At 47.1% G+C, this 27,253-nt stretch overlaps 2 protein-coding genes across 4 annotated transcripts in view; both read left to right on the forward strand.

Moving 5' to 3' along the window:
* CHRNG (cholinergic receptor nicotinic gamma subunit) overlaps positions 1-10,906 on the forward strand; it is a 30,291-nt gene extending 19,385 nt beyond the window's left edge. For all 3 annotated transcript variants that reach the window (XM_081007516.1, XM_081007517.1, XM_081007518.1), the window contains 4 exons: positions 625-739; positions 2,085-2,292; positions 3,875-4,008; positions 6,639-10,906. In XM_081007516.1, coding sequence (XP_080863642.1) covers positions 625-739; positions 2,085-2,292; positions 3,875-4,008; positions 6,639-6,803 — 622 coding nt within the window. In that variant the 3' untranslated portion in view covers positions 6,804-10,906. The remainder of the gene's footprint in view (positions 1-624; positions 740-2,084; positions 2,293-3,874; positions 4,009-6,638) is intronic.
* A 2,788-nt stretch (positions 10,907-13,694) lies between these two features.
* Positions 13,695-26,919, forward strand: LOC308478172 (phospholipid scramblase family member 5-like). Its single transcript, XM_081007561.1, has 7 exons — positions 13,695-14,528; positions 16,835-16,918; positions 18,370-18,562; positions 20,431-20,542; positions 22,052-22,154; positions 26,062-26,120; positions 26,720-26,919. The coding sequence occupies exons 1-7, from the start codon at positions 14,012-14,014 to the stop codon at positions 26,744-26,746; spliced, it is 1,095 nt and encodes a 364-aa protein (XP_080863687.1). The 5' UTR covers positions 13,695-14,011; the 3' UTR covers positions 26,747-26,919.
* The last annotated feature ends 334 nt before the right edge of the window (positions 26,920-27,253 follow it).

Genomic DNA, 27,253 nt, shown 5'->3' on the forward strand with positions numbered 1-27,253 from the left:
GTTAAACACAGCTGTCCTTCAGAATTCACAACTCTCTGAATTTTGTGGTGCATTTCTCTATAGACAAAAACTGGGTATACCAGGGGAAAGGTGCCTACAAATGCATATATTCACAAATGCTTTACAGTGGAACCTCAGTTTTCGAACTTCTCCATTGACGAACGTTTCGAAACTGGAACGCCACAAACCCAGAAATAAATGCTTCCATTTTCAAATGCGCCTCAGAAGTCAAACTTCCAAGGTGGCTTCTGTTCTCAGTTTCCTTATTGTATTGAGGCTTTAGTATTGAGTTTTCAGTTTTTGAATGTTTCGGAAGTCAAACGGTCTTCCGGAACAGATTATGTTCAAAACCGAGGTTCCAGTGTATATCCAGGGTTTTGTTTTGTTTTTTGCAAAACTGTGCCTACAAATGCATATTATTAGTGAATGTATCATATATGGGGAAAGCGTAAAATTGCAAAAACATGGACAAATTTGCATACTGATATGTGTGCATTAGGGAAAAGGCATTTTCCAATTACTTAGAAGAACAAATTCTCAGACTGATGAAGAATATGAAATGGTTGATTTTGCCACTGATTAGGGTAGGTGACCAGTGTGCCATTTTCCTTTTTCTCCCCAAAGGTACTTAACTTTCCTCTTGGTGGTTACTATTGCCATTGTCGTGAACGCTGTCATTGTACTCAACGTTTCCCTGAGGACCCCCAACACTCACTCCATGTCCGGACGGGTCCGGGAGGTAAGTCCAGCGGATGCTGCCCAGAAGCTCTGGGCTGGCCCCCTGCTCACGTTAGACCTCCTTGCACCGCTGAGCCCCAAGACTTGGCCTTTGCCTTACCTAGGAAACTGCCTTATCCTGACTCAGACCACAGGTCCCTCTAGCTCAGCGTTGACCACACTGACTGGCAACAGCTCTCTGGGGTTTTATGCAGGTGTCGTTCCCAGTCCTACCTGGAGATGCTGGGAATCAAACCTGGCATATCCTCTGCCACTGAGCTACGGCCCTGTCCCCTTCCTTCTTGAAGAGCCACAGCCCTAGCTCAAACCCCAGACCCTGCCCTTTCATGCAACAACCCACTTGGAAACTGCCACAGACTGGCTGGGCACCAGGAGTGCCAGCTTGGCCCCGCAACCTTGGGTGCCTGGGGACGTGGGTGTCATGCAGTGTGCCTGGCCCTGGCATCAAAGTTTCTGGGTGCCACAAACTCTCCATGGGGAATTTTGTGGGCCCCAGGGAGATGGCAGGGGAATGGTGGGAGGAACCAGAGTCTGGGGGATGGTGGTGGGATGGCAATGAGTGGTCAGGAGGAGGAGATTGGGAGGAGGAGGTGTCAGAAGCTGAAGAGGTAACAGGGCTTAATAAGCCAGGAGAGTCTGTTGGAGAGAGAAGTTCAGAAACAGAAGCAGGAGAGGAGGGAGGAAAAGAGGCAGAGATGAGTCAGGCTAGTGAAGAGTCTTGGGTGTCTCCCCGTCCTGCTGCAACAAGCACTCCTCCCTGCTTGTCTCCCAGAACCAGGAGAGGCATGAAAAGAGCAGAGGAGAAATTGGAGGTACAGTCTCCGATTGCTTGGGAAAAGCCATGGCGAGAAGGGGACTTAGGCAGCTGAGGGGAGGAAGGGACCTTCAGTCTGGAGACCCAGTGTGGTGTTGTGGTTAAGAGCGTTAGACTCGTAATCAGGTGAACCGGGTTCTCGTCTCCGCTCCTCCACATGCAGCTGCTGGGTGACCTTGGTCCAGTCACACTTCTTTGAAGTCTCTCAGCCCCACTCACCTCACAGAGTGTTTGTTGTGGGGGAGGAAGGGAAAGGAGAATGTGAGCCGCACTGAGACTCCTCCGGGTAGTGATAAAGCGGGATATCAAATCCAAACTCTTCTTCTCTTCTTCTTCATCTCAGCAACAACTTCATGGAGGCAAGACCTGCCGGACATGAGTTGCTGTGCTCCTTAGGCCTGACACTCCTGTGCCCTTCTTGTTTTGTCTGATAAAGCATTAACTCCAACTTGCTCTGTGTGGTTTCCTGCCGGCTCACTCCTGTCAGAAACCCTCCTGGGCAGCCTCACCATTTTCTTCCCCCACCTCCCAGGTGTTTCTGAGGCTGGTGCCACGCTACCTGGGCATGCACATGCGGCGTGTCGACGCGCCCGTGGGGAATCATCTCGTCCGCCGGCGGAGCTCTCTGGGGCTCATGGCGAAAGCGGACGAGTACATGCTGTGGAAGGCGCGGAGCGAGCTCCTCTTTGAGAGGCAGAGGGAGCGTGACGGGTTGGTGAAGATGCTCCTGGCGCAGATAGGCAAGTCTTGGGTGAGCAGCAGAGGGTGGTCTGTTGTGGAAGAGAGCAGACGATGGGGAAGGGGGGGATGTTTCTTTTTTTATAATAATTTTTATTCATTTTAAAACATATTATTTATCGTACATACCACAAAATTTCACATCTTATACAATCTTTTTGGACTTCCATCAGCACCTCTGATGATCTCCCATTTTTATGATTTCTTCTGCACTTTTAAAATTTATATTGCGTTTAATTATCTTAACTAACATCTTCCTTTTTATCCAGTTATGCAATAATTCAAATTATTCACCTCACAAAACTTCTTGCAAACCTACAAATGTAATCTGATCATCACAATTACTTTTCAAATAGTCCGTAAATTTACACCAATCTTCTGTGAATCTCTGGTCCTGCCGGTTTTGAATTCTTCCTGTTAATTTGTCTAATTCTGCGTAGTCCATCAATTTCATCCTCCAAACTTCTTTTGTCGGTAATTCTTCTTGCTTCCATTTTTGTGCCAACAATATTCTTGCTGCCGTCATTGCATATAAAAACAGCTTACAATCTTTTCTATTTATATAATCTCCTACAATGCCCAGTAGAAATGCTTCTGGTTTCTTAATAAATGTATATTTCAACATTTTTTTCATCTCGTTATATATCATTTCCCAGAAGTTTTTCACCTTTTTACATTCCCGGGGGGGGGGGGGGTGCTTCAAGTTCTTCCTCTTCCCCCACCCCTCAGCCTTCACGAGCTCAGAGCCCTCTTCGAGTTGGACTGGGGAGCCTGTGTTCTCTTCCCACAGGTGTCAATAGACTACAACTCCCATCATTCCCTGAGCAATGCCCTTGCTGGCCAGGGCTGATGGGAGTTGGAGTCCAACAACAAACTCTTGTTTTAGAGTCCCAGTGCTTTCTTTCTGGGGGTACTCAGTGGGATACAGGACCAGCACATTTCCCCCCAAATGTGTGGCACTTACTGTAACAACTTCATGGTGAGTCCCAGCACCCTTTTTCCAAAAAAAAAGAAGAAGGGGGGAAAAGCAGAGCACTGCTAGAGACTTATAGGGTTTTTCTTTTCTTTTATTGATTTATAATAAAAGCAAGGAACACTAAGCCACAAATTGCAAGAGCAGGGCAGGAGTATAGCGAAAAGGAACATACGACTTATAGTATTTTTAAAAGTGCCTTTTAGCACACAGCAGGCGGTGCTAATCCGCAAACAGCATCAGTCCCCTTTAAATCCCCAGAGCTGCTTCTGCCAGCTCACTTCATCGCTTGCTGTCCTCCTCTTCCTTGCTCTTTCTGGGCAGTTCTTCTGAGCTAGGCCACGCCCTGCAGGCGAATTGCCTCTTCATCATGTGGAGGAGACTTTAAAAATGCTATTAAATCCCATTCTTCTCTATTATTTCCACTGCAGTCCACTCATACCAGGGGCCGCCAGAAGACTTTAACATTTTAAAGCCAGCATCTTAGTGTTATGCTGCCCTCTGCCTTTCCTGCATGCTCTTGGGTCAAGTGTGGAAGCTGTTTGGGCCCCCAACAAGATCTCCCCCGTTCAGATTCTTCCTCTGCAACCTTGACATTTCCCCATTCCCAGGAGGCAGCTTAGAGAACGGAAGTCCCCAGGAGATTTGCAACAGTCTGCGCCGTGCTGCTCCGGAGATCCAGGCCTGTGTCGATGCCTGCAACCACATTGCTAAGACTTTGGAAGAGAAGAAGGACTTTGACAGTGTAAGTTGGCATCTCAGGTGTACAGCTGCTTAGGGACCTGTTCACACAGGCATGTTCGTCTCCTGCTGACTGTGGCATCAAGCAATGTTTTGCATGTGTGAATGCGCAGTCATAGAAGATTGATTGATTGATTGATTGATTGGTTGGTTGGTTGGTTGGTTGGTTGATTTGTGCTCTGCCTTATCCCCTGATATCATTTCAAACGTATTTTTAAGCAGAGACAATTAACACATTGTTTAGGTATGCGTTCATTTAATTAATTTATGTAACACTTAACGCTGAAACAGGTTTCTAAGGGGTTTGCCATGATTGTTTATGGTTATTTATAAATTTATGTACTGCTTAATGCCAAAAAATAGGCTTCTGAGTGGATTGCAAAGCATGAAATCCCAGCTACTCACACGTTGAAACATACCTTGTTAAAATACACCATAAAATAATTCTGCTACAATATTTAAATAAAAGCATAACCCATAATCAAAAAGGGCAATAAAACAATCCCATTAAAACAGCACGGCGATTGAAACGGGAGGCCTGGGTCGGGAGATCAAGGGACTGCCTGTGCGAACAGGTGCGATTTCAAAAGCCGCCAGCATGCCAATGCAGATGGCGCCTCTCGTATTTCATTCAGCTGCGGGCTTTCATCTTGTTTGACCAAAGCCCTCTTCAGGCATTTCTCTCCACACTTCTTCTTGTGCTCTTAAGTGCACTGCCGGGGCATGTGGTGCTCCCAGCGTTGCCCAACTGAGGAGGGCATATGCCAAGCAGGGAACTATGGGGTGTGGCAGGCCCTTAGGTAACCTGGTCCCTAGTTATTCAGGGCTTGTAAGTGCTAAGAGTAAAGCTTTGAATTGTGCCCAGTAACATATCAGCAGCCAGTAAAGCGGCTCCTTGGCAGGGGTGTTATCTATGGCATTGACAGACTGTGCCAGTCAACAACCCAGCTGCTAAAATCTGCACCAGCCGCAGCTTCCGAGTGAAACCCGACCGAATAATGAGCAGGCCTTCCGCTGCCCCAAATGGTGGGGAGAACCAGGAGATGAAGGGCTTGTGGCTGCAGCATAAGCCAGAGGGCTGAAAGAATGAGCTAAGGCGGAAACCTCACCATCCCCAGGGAACCCATACCAGGGGGGCGTGAATCAGTGGAGAAGGAACACCAAGACCCCAGCATCCTGCTTTGGAACTGTTAGAGGGCTTACAAATCAGTGGGCAAGACAAGAACTTTATTGTCCCTAAAGAAAAAAAAATGGAACAAACACAGGAAACTCCACCCAGGTACAACTAAATCCAGCGCCACCCAGTGACTAAGCTGTATAATGACACCATTCTAATTTTTTTAAATTAAATTTCTATGCAGCCCTTCATCCGAGGATCACAGGGCGGCTCACAGTATAAAGACACAAAATCACAAAGAAAACAATACCCCCCATACTGTCCACACACAAACACACCCTCTCCTCTTTTCAGAGGCTCCAGGCAAAGACTGTGTTGAGAATCCTCCGTTGGGAATGTTCGCCATGAAATTGGTTGGGGAGAGAGGGGGTAACTGTTCCTCCTCACCCCTGGTTTCACCTCTTTCCACCACTACAACAGTCCCCTGGGTAATTTAATGCTAGTTTTAATTTCCCACAGGTCCCGTGGCAAGGGTGCTGCAGTGTCCTTCCCGGTAGGCTTCTGAGAAACTACGCTTTGGCTGCCTGTGATTGGGGTGACAGGCAAAAGGGGACTGCTTTATTTCAGCCCAGCTCCTGTCTGTCAGGCTTCAGGAAATCCGATCTCTCCCATGGTGGGCAACCAAGAATTAGATAAACAAGAAGAGTTCTTACCAAGTCTTTTATTCAATATTAACAGAAAGAGGCTTTGAAAAGTGCCTCTCTTGCAGTAATGGTTTTGCTCTGAGTAAAGCTCCACCCCTTCTGTGTCTCCAATTATATGTCATCCCTACGTATATAGAGCCAGTGTGGTGTAGTGGTTAAGAGCAGTAGACTTGTAATCTGGTGAACTGGGTTCGATTCCCCGCTCCTTCACATGCAGCTGCTGGGTGACCTTGGGCCAGTCACACTTCTCTGAAGTCTCTCAGCCTCACTCACCTCACAGAGTGTTTGTTGTGGGGGTGGAAGGGAAAGGAGTTTGTTAGCTGCTTTGAGACTCCTTTGGGTAGTGATAAAGCGGGATATCAAATCCAAACTCTTCTTTTTCTTCTCCTCTTCTACGGTGGCTGATCTGTGCCTTCTGCCTTTGAGCTTTCTCTTCTCCTACTCTCAATGCCCGCCAGGTCCTGGGAGAGGGGGGATCTGGTATACTTTCTAAAGACACTGAGTCTGTCAGCTGTCTCTCCTGCTGCTGCTCCTCTCCCAATATTTCCCAGCTTCCCCCCTCTGCAGCCTCTGAGCTAAGACCGTCAGCAAACAACTGTTGTAAATCTATGCTGTCTCCCTCTTCTCTGGGAAGTGCCCGGGGGGGACGGGGACGAACTCGACAATTCCTCCTCAGTCCCATCCCTCACACTGTCAGGCCTGAAGGACCCCTGTGGCAGCCTCCACGCCCTCTTCCGCTCGACAACTTGCACACCTCTCAGCCACTGAAAACAATTCTAACATGCATCCTGTCTGGTGTCTTCTTCTTTGCAGGAGAACGAGGAGTGGATCTTGGTGGGCCGGGTCATTGACCGCGTCTGCTTCCTCTTCATGGCCTCCATCTTCATTTGTGGGACGCTGGGCGTCTTCCTGATGGCGCAGTTCAACCAGGCTCCCGCAGAGCCCTTCCCAGGGGACCCCAAGCTGTACCTCCCCTAGGAATGAGGTCTATCTAGGGCTGGCGGCAGCAGTGGCAGCAGCGGTGGCAACCCCTCAACGGCCGTGTGTTGGCGCCGTCTCTCAAATGAAACCTCCGTGCTTGGTGGACTTCTCTGCTGGGGGCCAATTATGTCCCATAGGAATGCAAGAAGACTCCATATCCATTGGTCCATCTATCTCAATATGGTCTACACTGGCAGGCAGCAGCTCTCCAGGGTTTCAGGCAGGAGTCTCCTCCAACCCTACCTTTGAAAGGGGATCTTCTGCATGCAAACCATGTTCTTTATCACTGAGCTATGGCCCTCCCTCATAGCCACAAAGCCTTCCTGTTTAAGTCAGTGCTTGCTCACATGTTCTAGCAGGTGGGCACACTGCCTTTTTGGGTGGGTTGCAGGGTTGCCCATCAGTGCCTTCCCAGGTTCCTCAGCCAACAGCTGAAGCTAAGAGAGACAGACAGTACTGTCCCCTCCCTGTGAGACCGTTGGAAAAGCTGCAGCCTTAAAGGTTGTGCTGGGGCCCATCCATTAATCAGATATTTGACTGCCTTCAGGCAGCACTTCATTCCTCTTCCCCAACATTTACTTACCTGATAATTTCTTCATTTTGTATGCTCTTTCACACGACGTGAAAGCTACTTCTGGAAACCTAGCGAAAACTGTAGCCCTCATTTCCGTGTCCATTGCTTTTGGAAGCAACCAGTTCGCAACCCCTTTGTGGCTGTTTCTAAAAGCAACCAACCCGGAAATGAATATCTTGGGAGTTTTGCATTGTCATTTTTTCCGGACTTTGTGGAGGGAATTTGGGGTAGGGATATGGCAGAGCATTCCCTCCTGCCATTTTCATGAATGGATTGCACACATAAAGAGTGGCAACGTGTCCAATGGCAGGTGCAAACAGAATTGAGGCACAGTGGCACCAAATGTCCAAAGGCCGCAGTTCCACAAGGCAATGTGAAAGGAATGTGAGAAACTCATGCAGATGCCCAGTGGAATTGCCAGCAGGAAAATAAACAGGATGGAACCCCCCCCCCCACACACACATCTGAAGGTGGCCTTTGTCTCCCAGCAAGGGCTGGGGCTGGGAAATAAAAGTGAGATAGTTGTTTATTGCCTTGACATCTGGTGGGAGGGTGTTCCACAGGGCAGGTGCCACTACCGAGAAGGCCCTCTGCCTGGTTCCCTGTAACCTCACTTCTTGCAGTGAGGGAACCACCAGGAGGCCCTCGGAGGTGGACCTCAGTGTCCAGGCTGAACGATGGGTGGGCTCCTTCAGGTATACTGGGCTGAGGCCGTTTAGGGCTTTCAAGGTCAGCACCAACACTTTGAATTGTGCTCGGAAACGTACTGGGAGCCATTGAAATCCTTTAGGACCGGTGTTATATGGTCTTGGCGGCCACTCCCAGTCACCAGTCTAGCTGCTGCATTCTGGATTAATTGCAGTTTTTGAGTCACCTTCAAAGGTAGCCCCACGTAGAGCACATGGCAGTAGTCCAAGCAGGAGATAACTAGAGCATGCACCACTCTGGTGAGGCAGTCTGTGGGCAGGGAGGGTCTCAGCCTGCGTACCATATGGAGCTGGTAAACAGCTGCCCTGGACACAGAATTAACCTGTGTCTCCATGGACAGCTGTAAGTCCAAAATCAGTTGCATGTCCCTAGGTCCAGCTTTACTTCAAATGCTCTGTGTTTCTTTCTTGCCTGGGATGCGTCCTTAACCCGGATGCGATAAGAACACAAGGCGAGGCCTGCTGTAGGAGCAAGGAGGGGCTGTGGTTCTTGGGCAGAGCACACTCTTGGGCAGACCAAGGCCCGCAGCCCTGGCTTCCTTGTCCTCTGCATAGCAGCGTCGCAGCCCAGAGCGCTGTTTGCAGAGGCAGGAGAGACAAATTGCAGTGCCGCTTGCTCCTTCAGTCCCCAGCTCCTGTTCCTCTCCAGTCAATAGTGAAAGACGATTAGCCATCTCTCAAACTCTGCTCCAGTCCAATGAGAGGCTTCCTCCTTTTATCCCCGTACCCTGCAGTTAACACCACTTCCCTCGCTTGGGCCCAAAGCTTATTTTCCCCGTTGCTCTATCTCGCTCCTGCAGCCCCCGACTGGGGCTCCTCAAACACGGCCATTTGGACAGTTTGGCGTTGCTGCTGTCAGAACAAGGCCCCGAGGCCCGAGCAGCTCTGTTTCCCGCTGCCCCCGTGCCACTATATTGTCCTGGCCCCTCTCCAGGCCTTGTCAAAACAGCCGTCTCAGAGGCCCTCTCTGCGGATAACTCTTCCGAGGACCTGCCAAATCGCCTGCCTGCCGCTCCCCGGAGCTGTGGCAGGTGCAACAGGCCAGCAGCGGTAATGACAGCGAGCGAACGAGAGGCAAAGAGAAGGGTTTAGATAAAGTCCCTGTCATTAATCCAGACTGATCGTGGGATTTGTTGCTCCCGTGTTCTTGAAAGGTGGGCTGCTGTTGTTTCCTGAGAGGGAAAGAGCGTTTAGAAACTGACAGTCTCTCTCTCTCTCTCTCTCTCTCTCTCCAGTCCGCTTAAACTTTAGCTGAGTCCCCTGCATTTGCAGGGGTCCCTGCAACTCTATGATTCTATGAAATCACAGAATTTGCAGAGGGCAAGAAGGTGTTGTAGCCATGGGGGCTTCAGGACACGGACAATACAGCAGTGGCAACTGGTGACCACTGAGGCTGGTGGGGCAGCTAATGGTAGGCGGAGTCTGCTGAGGTAGGCGGAGCCCTAGATCTTAGGAGGAGGAGCCAACCAATCAAGGTTTTCCCTCCACCTTCCTTTTCAAAGACAGCGAGGGGAAGAAAATCAGATCAGTACACATTTAAAGACACATCTATCGGTTTTGTTGCCAAACAGTGTGGGAATAATAATAATAATAATAATAATAATAATAATAATTTATTTATATGCTGCCCATCTAACTGGGTGGCTTCCAGGAAATGAAAGCATCAAACACTGTAAAGCACCAAACGTTAAAAGCTTCCCTGTGCAGCATTATACAAAGCAATCCAAAATGCACACTAATTGAATTTTGCAGTGCTTACAAAGATGCATATTATTACGAAGGTTGTGCACCCTGAATCTCGGTCGTGCGGGAGCAAAATTCCAGGGGGTTCCAGGAGCTCACCCAAGGTTGTGTTTCCGTTGGGAAGTTGAGGCACAGCAGAGGCTACTGTCTTTAAGAAATATGGTTTATTTTACACATATTTACACCTAAAACCTTCAGTGCAGGGGGCACAGAACATTACGCCCCAAGAGTGTCTCTCATTGCTCCTCCCAGAGCTTCAGGAAGCTTGGGTCCAGCGCAGTGGTCAGTCATGGGCCCCAGTCTCCCTGTGCAGCCTCTTCCAGCCAGCGCTGCACGGGCATCTCCCCAGTGCCTCCTTCTTCTTCCCAGAAACCATCATTATAATGTCATGAGAGAGGAAGAAAAGCATCTCTCCGTCCACTTTCTACACACCATGCATAAATTTATACACCTCTAATATGTCTCCTCTCACCTTTTATCTAAATGGAAGAGCCCTAATTTCTGTAACCTTTCCTCACCCTTTCCTGTGCTATTTTTTGAGGTACATCCTGTGTTGTCAACATGGCTGGGAGCTGGACTAGAGGACCTCTGGGTTCCCCTCCCAACACAGTGGTTCTAGGTTTTGCTAAGTAGTGGGACAAGATAAAGAGAAGGGGGCCTAGGAAGCAGGGAGCAATGGAATGCATGGAATATGTGAGCATTCAGCACCCCCACAAATAATAGCTCCCCACCATCATTGACAAGCTGGAAGGTGTGCAGAGGAGGGCGACCAAGATGACCAAGGATTTGGAAACCAAGCCTGATGAGGAACGGTTGAAGGAGTCATTTATATTTAGCCTGGAGAAGCTTATTATGGAAGCCATCTTCAAGTATCTCAAGGGCTGTCACATTGGAGATGGAGCAAACTTTTTTTCTCCTGCCCTCCAGAGCAGGACCTGAACCAATGACTTCAAGTTACAAGAAAGGAGAACCCAATTAAACATTAGGAGCATCTCCACCCCCATTATTGAGCCTAGGACTTGCCGATCAGAAGGTTGGCGGTCTGAATCCCCGTGACGGGGTGAGCTCCCATCACTCGGTCCCTGCTCCTGCCAACCTAGCAGTTCGAAAGCACAGAAAGTGAAATACCTGGGGATCAACATGACAGCAAAAAATGGGAATTTATTTAAAGATAATTATGAAAAATGTTGGGCTGAAGTGAAAAAAGATTTAGAAATTTGGTCAAATTTGAAGCTTTCACTGCTGGGCCGTATTGCTGCGATAAAAATGAATGTATTGCCTAGAATGTTGTTTTTGTTTCAAACTTTGCAAATTGTGGACAAAATGGATTGTTTCAAGAGGTGGCAGAAAGATATTTCTAGATTTGTCTGGCAGGGCAAGAAGCCCAGAATAAAATTTAAAATATTAACGGATGCAAAGGAAAGAGGTGGATTTGCCCTGCCAGACCTCAAACTTTATTATGAATCAGCAGCTTTTTGCTGGTTGAAAGAATGGCTGCTTCTTGAAAACACTGACATTTTGGATCTAGAAGGTTTTAACAATGTATTTGGATGGCATGCATATCTGTGGTATGATAAGGTCAAAGCACATAAAGCATTAAAAAATCATATTGTCAGGAAAGCGCTGTTTAATGTTTGGATAAGATATAAGGATCTATTAGAAAACAAAACCCCAAGGTGGCTGTCACCAATGGAAGCGAAAGCCTTGAAAAAGCTCAATATGGAGGTCAAATGGCCGAAATATTGGGAAATTTTGGAACAAGATGGAGATAGACTGAAATTGCAGAGTTTTGAAAAACTAAAAAACAAAGTGCGAGACTGGCTTCATTATTTTCAGATAATGGAGGCATTTAAATTGGACAAGAAAATTGGCTTCCAGGTGGAAAGATCAAAATTAGAAACTGAACTGTTAGAACCCAAAACTAAGAATTTGTCAAGAATGTATAACTTGCTGCTGAAATGGAACACTCAGGATGAAACGGTAAAATCGGCTATGATTAAATGGGCACAAGACGTTGGACACAACATTATGTTCGCTGACTGGGAACAGTTATGGACCACAGGTATGAAATTTACGGCATGTAATGCCTTAAGAGAGAATATTATGAAAATGATATACAGGTGGTACATAACTCCAGTCAAGCTTGCAAAAATCTATCATTTGCCCGATAATAAATGTTGGAAATGTAAAGAAACTGAAGGTACATTTTTTCACCTTTGGTGGACGTGCCCAAAGATTAAGGCTTTCTGGGAAATGATATATAATGAATTAAAAAAGGTATTCAAATATACCTTCCCCAAGAAACCAGAGGCCTTTCTCCTGGGCATAGTCGGCCAAATGGTGTTTAAAAAGGATAGAACTTTCTTTATGTACGCAACAACAGCAGCAAGAATACTCATTGCAAAGTATTGGAAGACACAAGAGCTTCCCACACTGGAGGAATGGCAGATGAAACTGATGGACTATATGGAACTGGCGGAAATGACTGACAGAATCCGTGACCAGGGAGAAGAGTCGGTGGAGGAAGATTGGAAGAAATTCAAAGACTATCTGCAGAAACATTGCAAAATTAAAGAATGTTAGAGTGATGTTGGATTGAAAATAAGTGGCTTCCAGCTGTACAGGATTTAAAATTATATATAGATTAAGATTAAGGATTAGGATTAAAAAAGTTTAAGGAAATGGAAACTTGGTTTTTAAGAGGTAAAATTTTAATGTTATATTATATTAAGATTAAAGATTGGGATTAAAAAAGAGGGAAAAAATTGCTGGACAAACAATTTGAACTGGAATACAAAAGAGGGAGGTATGAGGAGGTCCAGAAAATAAGTAAATTTAAAAATGGAGATGAAAAGGTCATATTGTTTTTAACTGTTTTTTTCTTTTTTGTCTTTTGTTTTTTGTTCTTTTTTCTTTTTTGGATTATGTATTGTGTATTTTTGAATTGTGTATTTCTTTTTTATGTTTTTATGTTTAATCTTTTATTGATGTGTTCTTTTTATTGGAAACTTTAATAAATATCATTTTTTTTAAAAAAAGAAAGCACGTCAAAGTGCAAGTAGATAAATAGGTACTGCTCCGGCGGGAAGGTAAACGGCGTTTCCGTGCGCTGCTCTGGTTTGCCAGAAGCGGCTTAGTCATGCTGGCCACATGACCTGGAAGCTGTATGCCAGCTCCCTCGGCCAATAAAGCGAGATGAGCGCCGCAACCCCACAGTTGTTTGCATCTGGACCTAACAGTCAGGGGTCCCTTTACCTTTACCACCCCCATCGTTCTGCCCAGACACTGAGGGCCAGCACCAAGGGCCCTCTGGCGGTTCCCTCACTGCGAGAAGCCAAGTTACAGGGAACCAGGCAGAGGGCCTTCTCAGTGGTGGCATCCGCCCTGTGGAACGCCCTCCCACCAGATGTCAAAGAGAAAAACAACTACCAGACTTTTAGAAGACATCTGAAGGCAGCCCTGTTTAGGGAAGCTTTTAAAGTTTAATAGGTTATTGTATTTTAATATTCCGTTGGAAGCTGCCCAGAGTGGCTGGGGGAAAATAGCCAGATGGGCGGGGTATTAATTAATTAATTAATTAATTAATAATAACAACTTTCTGGTTCAAAGAACTGGCAGTGGCATGGACTGCCTTGTAAGGTGGTGGACTCTCCTTCATTTGTGGTTTATAAAGAGAGGTTGGGTGGCTACCTGCCAGGGAGGTTTTAGCTGAGCTCCCTGCATTGCAGGGGGTTGGATTAGATGACCCCCAGGGTCCCTTCCAGCTCTACAATTCTATGATCTCCCTGTCAGGGGCAGACTTTGGTAATCTTTCATAATACGGGGCCCTGTGCGAGGCCAAAATGTGGTGCCTCAAAACAGAACTTCTGAGTTATGGATATTCCTGATTTTGAGTACCCTTGGCACAGTAGCCTGTGCGGTAGAACCGCCCACACTGCCCAAATCCGGCGCTGTCCCTGCCTCTGCCTTTTGCCGTTCACGCCCTCTGCTAGCTGACCTCCTCATCTGATGCATATGCCCTTCTGCGCTCCAGCGACGCCATTGTCCCTGCACAACAGGGCAGATCCGGGTAGTTGGCATGGGAACACTAGGAGGAATGGGGATGGAGATTAGAGGCTGGGTTTGCTGGAAGTGGCAGTCTCCGTCCTAGGCTGGGCCAACCGCCTGGGTTTCTGCGGTCTATGTTTCTTCTTACCTTCTGCCTCCTCCTCCCTGGTCCGGCCGGGGCTGTTGCTTCCAGAGTCCCACGTCTCCTCGAAATGTCTGTGATAAACTCCCAGCCTTCCCCCTTTGGACACCTGACACGGGAGAGACACATTGAATCCGTGGCCAAGCCACTGAAGTGGGGCGATGCCCCAGAGCTCCTGGCTGGGGAGGCATCTCAGGGCTGCACCAGTGACGTCTTGGCTACGGGGTCAGATTCAACACGGCTTCAGAGGCACCCCCTGCAGGTAGTCAACACATGGGGCCTCAAGGGGTCCAACTGCAGCACAGAGGCTTGGATGTGCTATGAAACAGCGCCCTCCAGAACGAAGTGCCAGGGTGCCCTGGATTTACCTCTGGTGCCACCAGCCTACGGAGGGGGTCAAGGAGGAGAGCTGGGTCCCTTGCGGCACCGAGAGGCCGGCACTCATCCTCGCCTGCAGTTACTGGCTGGGGCCCAAGAGCTCTGCATCACCTCCAAGGCTGAGCACCACGGTAAGGACCCATTCTGATGCCCAAGGAGACTCGAGCAGAGGGTGGGGGGACTTGAAGCCCAGGGGGCAGGGCTAGTGGCCCTCCCGGCCACACTATCTGGCCCTCGAGAGTCTCTCCTGGTCACACACCTTCCAAAAGCCACACCCTTACTGTCTCAGTGCTTTCAACTGGCTGAGATAGAATAATAGGGTAAACCTAAAGGGTCTTTGAAATGTAGTCTTGCTGCTTGCTTGCCTAGATGAAGATAGGTGTGTGTGTTTGTGTAGAAACCTATGGTTTGTGTGTGGCTGGAATGTATCCTTCTGTACAAAGGCAAAAGCCACGCCCATTGCTCCACCTATTTTTGCCTCTGGACCCACCCACTGCAGGCATGTGGCCCCCAGGGAGGAAATATGGTCCTCAGATTGAAAAATTGAACCCTCGCCTAGAGTTAACGGTCACCGCCTGATAGGATGGCTTCCCTGTTTAAGCATTCCTTTATAGCATAGGGTTACCAGATGTCCCCGGTTCCCGGGGACAGTCCCCAGATTTGCAAATCTGTCCCTGGACAAATTCCCTCCCCGGAATGTCCCCAGATTTGCAAATCTGTCCCTGGGAAATGTGGCAGCAGCAGCCTCAGCAGCCTGGTAGCGCAGTTGGCTCTGGCTGGCTTCAGGAGCTGCTTGCTGCCGTGGTGACTGCCATTTTCCCTGCACCACAGCAGCAAGCAGTGAGCAGCTCCTGAAGCCAGCCAGAGCCAACTGCACTACCAGGCTGGCCCCTCCTGGGCAACGGCTGCCTGCCCGTGACTCCCGAGCCTCCCCTGATCTGTCAAAACAAAGGGGGGAGGGGGCAGGAGATCGGGGAAGGCTCAGGAGTTGTGGGCGGGTGGCGGGCCGTTTCCCAGTTTTTAAAAAAACTCTGCGCATTTATGTTTCACAGGGTGCGAAAGAAGGGCTTTGCACCTTTATACAATATGCATGTGTGCTTGGGCCCAGGGTCTTTTGCCTCACCATCCCCACTACTGACTCCCTGTTGCTACTCAGCTTCAAAAAAGGGGGGGGGAGGTGTCCCCGGATTCATTGAAAAAAATCTGGTAACCATATTATAGCAGGGATGCCAAACGGAAATGACTAGGGCGGGGTGTTGTCTTCCTCGGTCGGCAAATGCTCTTGGAGTGATCCCACACGTCAGAAGGACATTTGTCCTGCAAAGCCTAGGATGACCTTGGCCCTGAAAATGACTGACTTTCGGCAATAACAGACTGGCATTACCAGTACAAGAATTTGCTGAAATGGCGCAGTTAACAAATACCCTGAGAGGCAATTCAAAACAAAAATATATGGAAAAGTGGGATAGATATAAAACATATGTTCAAAAATACAGTAAAGGTTCGCTATCCATGCTAGCATTTGATTGACGTTGGAGTAAGACTGAGTTGAGGAATAAGACTAAGAGCACATATTGATATAGGAATGCATTAGATAATATATAAAGAAATATGCAATATTAAGAGTACATTCATTTGTAAAAAAAGGAATATACAACGGGAAAGACAGGAAGTCTAGTGTGTTGGTATGTACAGTGGTACCTCAGGTTACATACGCTTCAGGTTACATACGTTTCAGGTTACACACTCTGCTAACCTAGAAATCGTACCTCGGGTTAAGAACTTTGCTTCAGGATGAGAACAGAAATCGTGCTCCGGGGGCGCAGTGGCAGCAGGAGGCCCCATTAGCTAAAGTGGTGCTTCAGGTTAAGAACTGTTTCAGATTAAGAATGGACCTCCGGAACAAATTAAGTACGTAACCAGAGGTACCACTGTATATGATTTTGGGGGGAAATTTTGTTTTTGTTTTTTCTCTTTGTTCTTTCATTTTTTTGTTTCATTTTCTTTCTAGGTATATAAAATTTGTATGTAATTTTTGTATACCTGTTGGAAATTATAGTAAGTCCTGTAATGTAATATGACAACATTTACCGATGTAATATAAGAATGTTAACAAATAAATAAAATGCAAATTCGAAAAAAAGGAAGATGACTGACTTCTCCTGTGTGGCAAGAGGGGTCAGAGCCCCCAGAAAGCCTGGCAAGGACCCAGAACTGCTGATTAATGTTTTCTAACACATTGTGTGCGCACGAGAATGCGAGCAAGAACCTGGCTGCGGAATCAGGACAAAGGTCCGTTTAGTCTAGCATTCCGGCCCAGTCTGTAACCCTGGAGAACTGCTGCCAGTCAGTGTAGGTAGTATTGAGTTAGATGGACCAATGGTCTGTCTCAGCCTAAGGCGGCTTCCGGTGTCTTTGTACCCCCTTCTTGCTGCAGGACTTGTCAGCAGCTCCCAAAGAAGAAGCTACGTCATCAGAGGCGCGGCCGGCGAAAGGGGACTCCTGCTGTTGGCCACCGAAGGTTAAGTACAGCCTCTGAATTTCTGGGAGTTCCCACATCAGAAAGAGACAGAGAGGAGGTTCAGCCCCCGGGCAAAGCATCAGCAACAGCAGTAGCAATAGTAATAGTAATGATAACAGTGTAGAATCATTGAATTGCAGAGTTGGAGGTGACCCTGAGGGTCATCTAGTCCAACCCCCCCTGCAATGCAGGAATCTCAGCCAAAGCATCCTTGACAGTTGGCCGTCCAACCTCTGCTTAAAAACCTCCAAGGAAGGAAAACCCAGCAGCTCTTGTGGGAGTCTGTTCCACTGTCGAACAGCTCTTACCGTCAGAAAGTTCTTCCTGAGTTTGAGCTGGAATCTTCTTCCTTGTAACTCAAAGCCATTTTCTTCAAGCAGGAAAAAACAGTAGTCGCAAGAACCAATAATAATTTGCTTCAGTCCTAGTACCATTCTGTTTATTGCCTGTGTCCATTTTGCAAGAGTTCATTCATAAATCCATTCCACACACCCCCTTTCTGTATTAATCAGTGATTTATTTATTTTTTAAACAACCCTGCAAAAAATTATACTTAAATACCGGTAATGTTATGCCAAAATACAGACAACAACCACTAGAGTTCTGGTATGTAATATTTTTATTGATTGTGTTCAGAAGTGCAAACATAACAAAGAAGAGAAGGGGGGGGGGAGAGAATGTAAACTATAAGCATCACAGCCCGGAAAGACATAAGTACAAAATTGCAGTGCAGGTCCAAATAAAGTATCTGTTCATACAAATATTCCCTTTACAAATAACAAAGATATATAAAAGTAAATAAGGAGATGAAATAGAATGGATAACTATAATTATATGCAAGAAAAGAGGGTAAAATATGGAAAGCAGGGTGGGGCGGGGCGAGGGGGGAGTCTCAGGGCTTTATATAATCCCAGTATTGTATATATGGAAAATGTTTGGAGTGTATGGAAATAATGTTAACATAAAACTGCAAATAAAAAATTTAAAAAACAAAGAAACAAAGATATGTAAAAGTATTCTCCACCCATGAGTCCCATCATTACTGAGACTAAAGCATTGCTAAACATCTTGCGAATCTTCGTACTTTGGTCCATTTACCATATTTATTTTTCCTGATTTGAACTATAAAATGGTGGTTTTCTTGAGTCAAAATGAGAGTACCCTGAAACATTAAAAAAAAAAAAAAAGCACTGGAATAAAGGTTCTGTAAAGTCTTAGGTGAGCCAGACATTTGCACGTAGGGGTGGCCCTGAGAGTTCGTGTGTCTCGATATTCATATAAGAAATCGGTACAATTCTGGTAGCAGCAGCAGTAGAGCCATCAGCTGAAAAGGCAACCAGCCTCTTGCCCAACACATAGCAGTCCCTGCAGAACAGCACCCCCTTTGGGGCAGGAGGGGAATAGGTTCCATGCCTGTGCCTTGACCGTGCATCTCTCTCCTTCCCTCTAAGAATGCAACAACTGCTGCTTTCACCTGTGTGGCCCTGCCCGCCCCTGCCACCTTTGCCTCCAAGATCAGGAAGGCCATGTCGTCCTGTGGTTCTGCAGACCTTTCCGACTGGGCCTCGGCTGCCTCCGTTGCTGCCAGATGGAGATGGTGGCTTTCACCGGCGATTACCAGCTTATTGGCACCGTGCGCCAGAGGTGTGTGTGTGTGTGTGTGTGTGTGTGTGTGTGTGTGTGCAGCCAGTTCAGACAAGGGCGGTGGGAGGGTTCAGAGGCGAGTGGTTGTCCGTGCCATCGGAGCATGCATGAGATGCCCAAATATTCTCGGTTGCTACATACCCTGAGCCTAACTTTTAAGGCAGCCTGTTGCCTTCTAGGAAACATAATCCATCATGTACACTTCTTTGATGGGATCTGCCTACCAGTCCCTGGGATCTGTCTCTTGGTCACACTCGAATTCAGGACTGTGGGGAATGTTCTCCCACCATCCCTAATTACTGTCCTATCTGGATCAGGGTGAGTCCAACAATATCTGGCAGCTCTGCTCTGATTTGAAAATCTGGGGCCGCCCTTGGGCCTGATCCGGAAGCTCCAGCTGGTGCAAAACTCTGCAGCTGGACTGTTGATGGGGACAAACCATTCCAGCACATTAACCCGGTGCTCAAAAGCTTGCATTGGCTGCCCATACGCCAGCAGGCGAGATTCAAGGCCCTGGAAAATTGAGTTCCTGGATACTTCCACGACCGCCTGATCTCTTATGTTCTTTATTGATCTCTGAGGTTTACGGGAGAGTCACTGTCAGGGGTCCCCCATGGCTTGGATAAGGAGATTTGCATTTGCTATTGTGGGTCCAATTGTGGGGACTTCCCTTCCAGTTGATTTCTGACAGTGTGCCAACTAGAATAAAATATTGTGGGGGCCCAGGTAAGCCCCGCCTGGATAATCAGTCACATGATGCAATGCATACACACCATTTGAATGGGAATGCCCATCAGCTTTGTGGGGGTCCGGCCCCCTCAAATGTTTTATTATGCCTCCATGACCCCTAGGACTCCTGTGCTGACAATACTCCTCCATTTTGAACTTCAGGCATCGCTGAAGACTATTCCAGCAGGCTTTTAACCGAATTCTAATTTTAATCATTCTAACTCTTTTATTACACAGTGGAACCTCGGTTTTCGAATGTACAGCGGTACCTCGCAAGACGAATGCCTCGCAAGACAAAAAACTCGCTAGACGAAAGGGTTTTTTGTTTTTTGAGCTGCTTCGCAAGACGATTTTCCCTATGGGCTTGCTTCGCAAGACGGAAACGTCTTGCAAGTTTGTTTCCTTTTTCTTAACACCGTTAATACAGTTGTGACTTGACTTCGAGGAGCAACTCATAGAACTCGGTGTGGTAGCCTTTTTTGAGGTTTTTAAAGACTTTGGTGATTTTTGAAGCTTTTCCAAAACTTTCCCGACACCGTGCTTCGCAAGACGAAAAAAATCGCAAGACGACAAAACTCGTGGAACGAATTAATTTCGTCTTGCAAGGCACCACTGTAATACATTCCAGAAGACCGTTCGACTTCCGAAACGTTCGAAAACCGAGGCACAATGGGCAGTCAGCAAAATCCATTGAGAAAATAGAAAAGCATGCAGCGGAAACTGTTTGACTTCTGAGGCACGTTTGAAAAGGGAAGCAATTATTTCGGGTTTTTGGCACTCGAAAACCGAAACGTTCGGCTTCCGAGATGCTCGAAAACCGAGGTTCAACTGTACTGGGTCTTAGAGACCACCGTAAATTAAGCAGGATATAAATTATCAAAATATACCAATGAAATGAAATGTCTTGGGGTGTGGCTATGGAACTGAAAGGGTAGACCTTGTAGACAAGGCCAATCTCAGTTCCCCAGTTCTGCGTTATTGTCGACATTTGAACAAAGCAGTATGAACTGACCCCCTGTTGGAGTGGGTGGGCTTCCTGTGTCCTGTTGGCTTGGAGATTTATCCCAATCCCCAACCCACAGCTGCTCCCCTCTACTGTCTCTGTGCCTCCCACAAGACTCACCCGCTGATGTGCTTAGGTGCCGCATCTTCTCCCATTTCCTGGAAGTCAGTGATGCCTGTGGTTTTGCCACCATGAAGATCTATGGCTCCTGTATTCCTAGACGGTGCTTCTCCGAACAGGAGTTCCAGGTACGGAAAGAGGTTGAGGGGCCCATGACAGATGGGAAACAAGGCGTCTCAGAAGGGGAAAGTAAGTTTTGCTTTGTCAGAGAGATCAACACTCCTTCCAGGGTGGAAGGTGGTGGCCCAGGGATGGAAATAAATAATAATAATAATATTAATAATAATAATAATAGGCACTACAGAAATTCACCATGGGCCACAGGGTGCAGCTGAACCAGGTTCCACAATAAAGGATCCCATAATAAATTACACACACACATATATATACAATAATAAAATAGTGATAATAGAGATTAATGATATGTACGTGTAAAAACAAGATTCAGCCATGCTGAACTTTATAAAGTAATTGGAGAAGACAATATTGAATATGCCTTTTCAAATGTAGATGTTTGCTTTCATACATTTTTTAATGTTAATGGTCACAAATTGCTCAGCTCAGTGTTCGTTTTCTCAGCTGAAGTATATTAAAAATCCCAATGGAACAGCTGTGCCACAAGGCAGGCTGGGTGCCTTATCTCTACTAAGCATAGAAACAGATGTGTGACATTAGATTAGTTTTAAGGATCAGGTCAAAGAACTTCGCAATTAGAAAAAGTAGGAGAATTTTTTTCAGATACAAAGTATACAGACATAAACAATATCTTCCATCTTATTGCAGGTTTCGTTTTGTTTCAAAAAGTAGAAATTTATTATACAGTTTATTGTGGTTCATATTTTGAATTTTATATATATGGGGGCACCAGAATCCTTTCAGTGCTTATAAGGGTCTTAATCCGGCCCTGAGAAGGCCCTTCCACCCATCCAAGTCCCAGTGGTGATGTTGGAAATAACCCACCACATCAACCTTCGCCAACCCGGTGCCCGCCAGATGTTGTAGTCCAAAACATCTGGAGGGTACCAGGTTGGCAAAGGCTGCCTGAAAGCAAGGGCAGGGAACACTCCATTCACTCTCATTATCTTCCCAATGACACTTCATCATCACCACAGCTCCACTGACTTGATGTGATCATTCACCCATGGATGACAGAGTGTCACTTCAATTCAAGAGCCCTGTGATCTTGCCATGGGCTGTTGACGCCTTTCAAAGTTAGCTCCACACCCTTGACTTGCTCCTTCAATGAAAGCCCGGCTGGAGCACCCTTGTCTCAAGAAGGGAGAGCCCAGGGTGCTTGCTCACAATGACATCATTGTGGGGAGATGGTTTCCTGTAGGTCCGGCCCTACCGTTTGGCAAGGTCAGGCATCTGTCTCAGGCGGTACATAATGGGCAGTAGCACTGAGTTTCTGGAAGACAGAGCAGTCTTCCCAGAGCTTTGAAAGCTAGCCTGCTTCCATCAGGTGTGAAGGACTTTCTCCCACTACCGTTGCCGATGTGAGGGTCAGCAGCCATCTGAGGCATCTTGTTCTCTGCCTCAGGTAGCAAAGTGTCTTGGCTCCCAGCTCAGCGCAGCGTTCAAATAAAGTTTCTCCCATGTTGATCATTGAGCATGACCTTTGCTCCTCCTCTCTCCAGGTCCTCTCCTCCACTGACAGCGTAGTAGCCACTATTTGGAAGAAGTGGCCGGGATTCAAGGAGGAACGCAACATGGATCATGAGTCCTTTGGAGTGGACTTGGGTAGGAGAATTCCCGTCCTCTTTTGGGCAGAGCACAAAACATTGCAACCTGGTTGTCAGTTGAGACATCTACTTGCTGTCTAGCTGCTGTTGTTTAGTCGTTTAGTCGTGTCCGACTCTTCGTGACCCCGTGGACCAGAGCACGCCCGGCACTCCTGTCTTCTGCTGTCTACCTATATTATGCTAATATTCTTTAAAAAAATCAGAGTCCTTAGTTTAGCATTTGCAGAAGTGCTCAAGGTGCCTCTAAATTGTTGTTAGCATGCTAGAAGGGAGGAGAGGGGAGAGAAGAAGGGGGAACACTTCTTTTTTTTTTTTTAATTAATATTTATTAAAGTTTCAGAAAAGAAATAAAATCACGTTAATAAAGAAGAAAAATTTAAAAAGAAAAAAGAAAAATACACAATACAAAATACAGAATACAAAATACAAAAAGATAAAAAGAGGAAAAAAACAGTTAAAAACAATTCCGTCTTTTCGTAACTTCTTTTACATTTACTTGTTTCCCGGACTTCCTCATACCTCCCTCTTTTGTATTCCAGTTCAGTTTGTTAGACCAGCAATTTCTTTCTCTCCTTTTTAATCCCAATCCTTAATCTTAATATATTATGACATTAGATTTTTACCTATTTAAAACCAATTTTTCCATTCTTTTAACCTTTTTAATCCTAATCCTTAATCTTAATATATTTATAACTTTAAAACCTGTACAGCTAGAAGCCACTTAACTTCAATCCAACATCACTCTAACATTCATTAATTTTGCAATGTTTCTGTAAATAATCTTTAAATTTCTTCCAATCTTCTTCCACCGACTCTTCTCCCTGGTCACGGATTCTGCCAGTCATTTCCGCCAATTCCATGTAGTCCATCATTTTCATCTGCCATTCCTCCAGTGTGGGTAGCTCTTGTGTCTTCCAATGCTTTGCGATGAGTATTCTTGCTGCTGTTGTGGCATACATAAAGAAAGTTCTATCCTTTTTTAACACCGAGAAGGGGGAACACTTCTTACCTCTGATGCACAAACACGTATCACAGAAACAAAACACTGGAGGGGACTTTGTAGGGCAGTGATGGGGTAAAGGTAAAGGAACCCCTGACCATTAGGTCCAGTCGTAACCGACTCTGGGGTTGCGGCACTCATCTCGCTTTATTGGCCGAGGGAGCCGGCGTACAGCTTCCGGGTCATGTGGCCAGCATGACTAAGCTCCTTCTGGCGAACCAGAGCAGAGCACGGAAATGCCGTTTACCTTTCTGCCGGAGCGGTACCTATTTATCTACTTGCACTTTGACATGCTTTTGAACTGTTAGGTTGGCAGGAGCAGGGACTGAGCAACGGGAGCTCACCCTATCGCGGGGATTCGAACCGCCGACCTACTGATCTGCAGCCCTAGGCTCTGTGGTTTAACCCACAGCGCCACCCGCTGGGCATAATCAGGCAAGCCAGACCTCTCCATCTGGACCATGAAGCTGATTCAGGGAGGCTATGCCCACCTCCCCTACATGTGACATCCAACACCTGGGGGGAGGCAAGTGAGGGTGCGGCTTGTTCAAATGGACTTTGTGGGTGCTGATGATTAGTCATCCCTGCAAAGCCTCCTTGTGCAGAGGATTTTCCCACCTCTCCTCTGGCCCTGTGTCCCTCATGCAATCCCCAGATCTACTTCAGATGTTTCTTTGGGGGGGGGGACACACCCCACAACAAATTTAGGGGGTGTCCTTAGGCAAGGCATTTTTGCATGCCTGTTTCCACTAACATATGTGTTTTAATGCACGCTTTACGTCTTAATACGCAATGCTTGGCTGGAGAACTTCACTGCAAAATTCAGAGAAGTGCAAATGGCGGTGTTTCAGTTGGCATATTGATTCAGAAAGTGTTCACCTGTCGGATTCCCTCCCCTCTACATAGAAGTAAACCCCTTATTCAGTGGAGCTCAGTAGCAAGCAAGTGGGCAGTTTATGCCTGCTCCAGCTCCCTAGAGAGAACCCCCACCTTCTGAGGTGCCCAGCAAATAGAGCATGAGACTCTTATTCTCAGGGTTGTGGGTTCGAGCCCCAGGTCAGGCAAAAGATTCTTGCATTGCAGGAGGTTGGACTAGATGACTCTCAGGGTCCCTTCCAACTCTACAGTTTCTATGATTCAGCCACCTCAGAGTTTCCTGCCTCTGTGACAGATTTCTCCTGTTATCCAAGCAGCAAAACTGACTCCAGCAAGTTCCTCTAGCTCAGCTCTTAGCTTTGAAGGATGTTGCCTTTCTCAGACTCTGATGGGTATTCTATTCCAATAGCAGGAGAGACATTCCCAGCTCTTATCCGTCAATCCTTTGATGCATGTCCACTCGCTCTTTGTCATCCAAATGCCTTTTGCTGGGCTTTGCGTGTTCTTCATTTATACTGCAGCACTCAGAAGCCAGCTTCGTGGAGCTCAGGGACACTTACTCCTCTTGGGCAAAGGACGGGAGAAATTCAATTTCGCTTGTGCTTGTAAGGGTGAACCGTCCTAATTCGCACTTCCAGAAACAACACACGAGCTTCAACATCAAAACAGGGCTGCTTTTTGAAATGAACACTTGTCTGAATTTCAGAATGAGTTCCTCTGGCCAAGTAATGCGTACCAAGATGCATAGGGTGTGCACAGAATGCATACGTTGGTGAAGATAACATTTAAAATGTGCTATATTGGGAGAAATGGCTATGCAGAATGTATATATTGGGGGAAATTGCATAGGAACTTATGTACATTAGGAGAGTTTTGCTGGTGGGGTTTAATGAGGACCTTATAAAATAACAAGGGACGCAGGTGAAGCTGTGGGTTAAACCACAGAGCCTAGGACTTGCCGATTAGAAGGTTGGCGGTTCGAATCCCCGCGACGGGATGAGCTCCCGTTCCTCGGTCCCTGCTCCTGCCAACCAAGCAGTTCGAAAGCACCTCAAAGTGCAATTAGATAAATAGGTACTGCTCCGGCGGGAAGGTAAACGGCGTTTCCGTGCGCTGCTCTGGTTCGCCAGAAGCGGCTTAGTCATGCTGGCCACATGACCCGGAAACTGTACACCAGCTCCCTCGGCCAGTAAAGCGAGATGAGCGCTGCAACCCCAGAGTTGGCCATGACTGGACCTAATGGTCAGGGGTCCCTTTACCTTTACCTTATAAAATAACGGAGACTGATTTGGAAATTTGGCAAATGTAACTTAAGACTGGGGAACTGAGAAACTGAGAAACTGAGAACTGGCCTTCGCTAGATAGGATCGCACCATTTGGCTGCAGGCGTTAACCTCCAAGGGAGAAGGTCGTCTGAGCTCTGGGTGATTTCCTTATGGGGGGAAAAACATGCACAGGAGTGACTGTGAAAGTGGCAGAAGAGAGCTCTGAATTTCTGCTAGACCGGGGGAAGGTGTGCAACTCTGGGAAAATGTAGAACCCTCCATATTGTCAGTCACTATGGAAATGGGAGCGCTTGATTCCTAGCCTTGCACTGATAAAGAGGAGTTGAGTAAGTGGGAACGGCATCTCTTGAACCCAACAAAACACAAATGCTGGAAGTTGGAAGAGAGGTTTCTCTTCCCAGCACTTAGAACCGACCCGTTCCCATCACAGGGAGACCAATTTCACACTTTGAAAACATTAGATCTAGCTCAATGCAGGCACACTCTTCAAAAGAAAGGCGCTTTGTGCATGCTCAGAGATAACTTCTCCCTTTAACTTCACCCCAGTCTTGAAAAATACTCCCCCCCCCTTCTCAGGGGACAGGCTGTCTGTGCATGGTCAAAGCTATTTAGCATGAGGTGGGAGAGTACTGGAAAACAAAAGCTGGCCTTAGCAACCCCATCCCAGGAGTGAGCAGGGAAGTGTCCTTGGTGTGGCAATATTCTGTCCTCTTGTGAATAATACCCAGTTCTCTTTCCGGCAGTTGCAGCAGACCTGAGCAATGAGGAGAGGGCTTTGCTCCTGGCTACAGCATTCCTGCTGGTAAGTGGTGAAGCTGTGGATCGTTGCCGCTGTGTGTCCTCGGTGAGTCAGTATCCCAGCCAGGCAAAAACACTTGGGGGGGGGGGCAAAGCAGAGTCAGTGAGGACTGTGGCCCCCCCAGAGACTTCTGAGAGCCAGGTGGAGAAGACTAGAGGGCAGCATTTAGAGACCCTGGGACTGAGGTTCTCTAGTCTGGATTTAAGTGTGTTATGATACTGGCTCTTTCCCCAAATTTATTCCTTTAAACCCCTTTCCTAACAACAGGGAAGAGACTCCTGCACATCAGCCAAATATTGGCTGTGGGTATGTATCTCCCCCGACCCGTCCTGCACGACAACAGGCTCACAGTGCCCTCTGCTGGCTGCCTTTTGCAGCCACAGATGGGCAATGATCACCTCCAAAAAAAGGACTCATGAGCCAAGAACAGCTTGGCACTTTTTTGCACTGACTCGCTTTCCCTTTTCCCCTGAGAACTGGGCCCAAGCTGGTCACCCCTGCCCAATGAAATGTGCATGCCCATTTATGTTACTCTAGTTCATGCCTCTCCGTTTCTGACAAAACAGAAGATTGCAACCTCCTTTTTGTGTTTTGTTTCCCAGAACTTCATGTTCTTTGAAGTGAGCTGACGGGCGGCGCTAAGAGAAGACGGAAAGAAACTTTGGTGGCTCAACTCCATTCTGCACCCAAAGAACCCCCAATTGTAACATCTTGCCGTGGAGAAGCTCCCACAGTGCCTCCGACTAGGAAGGGGATGCCAACTTTGTACTGAAATGCCTGCACCTTTCACAGCTGCTTGGGATCCAGGAGAGGCTACTCCTATAGAGGTCAAGAGACAGAAGAGGAAGCCTCACCTACTAAAGGTCTGTGTGTCAGGCGGTTGTGAAAGGCCCAAGAGCCAGTGCAGAGAGAAAAAAGTTGGCAGCCCTGTCACAGAGGCACTTTGGAGCGAGGGCATTCGTCACCCCACCTTCTCCTTATGCAGAGGATGGGCACGGAATCATAGAACTGTCAAGCTGGAAGGGATCCCGAGGGTCATCTAGTCCAACCGCCTGCAACGTGGGAATCTTTTGCCCAAGGTGGGGCTCAAACCCACAACCCTGACATTTAGAGTCTTGTGTATCCCAGAAGGTGAT

Source organism: Podarcis pityusensis, assembly GCF_964106645.2.
Source record: "Podarcis pityusensis genome assembly, chromosome: 5".
Lineage (NCBI taxonomy): Eukaryota > Metazoa > Chordata > Lepidosauria > Squamata > Lacertidae > Podarcis > Podarcis pityusensis.

Bases quoted from the DNA above. Each gene is read 5' to 3' on its own strand.
- LOC308478172 (XM_081007561.1), top strand. From the start codon at position 14,012: ATGTTTCTTCTTACCTTCTGCCTCCTCCTCCCTGGTCCGGCCGGGGCT. The intron at 18,563-20,430 runs GTGTGTGTGTGT...TGATGTGCTTAG, and splicing joins ATTGGCACCGTGCGCCAGAG to GTGCCGCATCTTCTCCCATT. The intron at 26,121-26,719 runs GTAAGTGGTGAA...TTTGTTTCCCAG, and splicing joins TGGCTACAGCATTCCTGCTG to AACTTCATGTTCTTTGAAGT.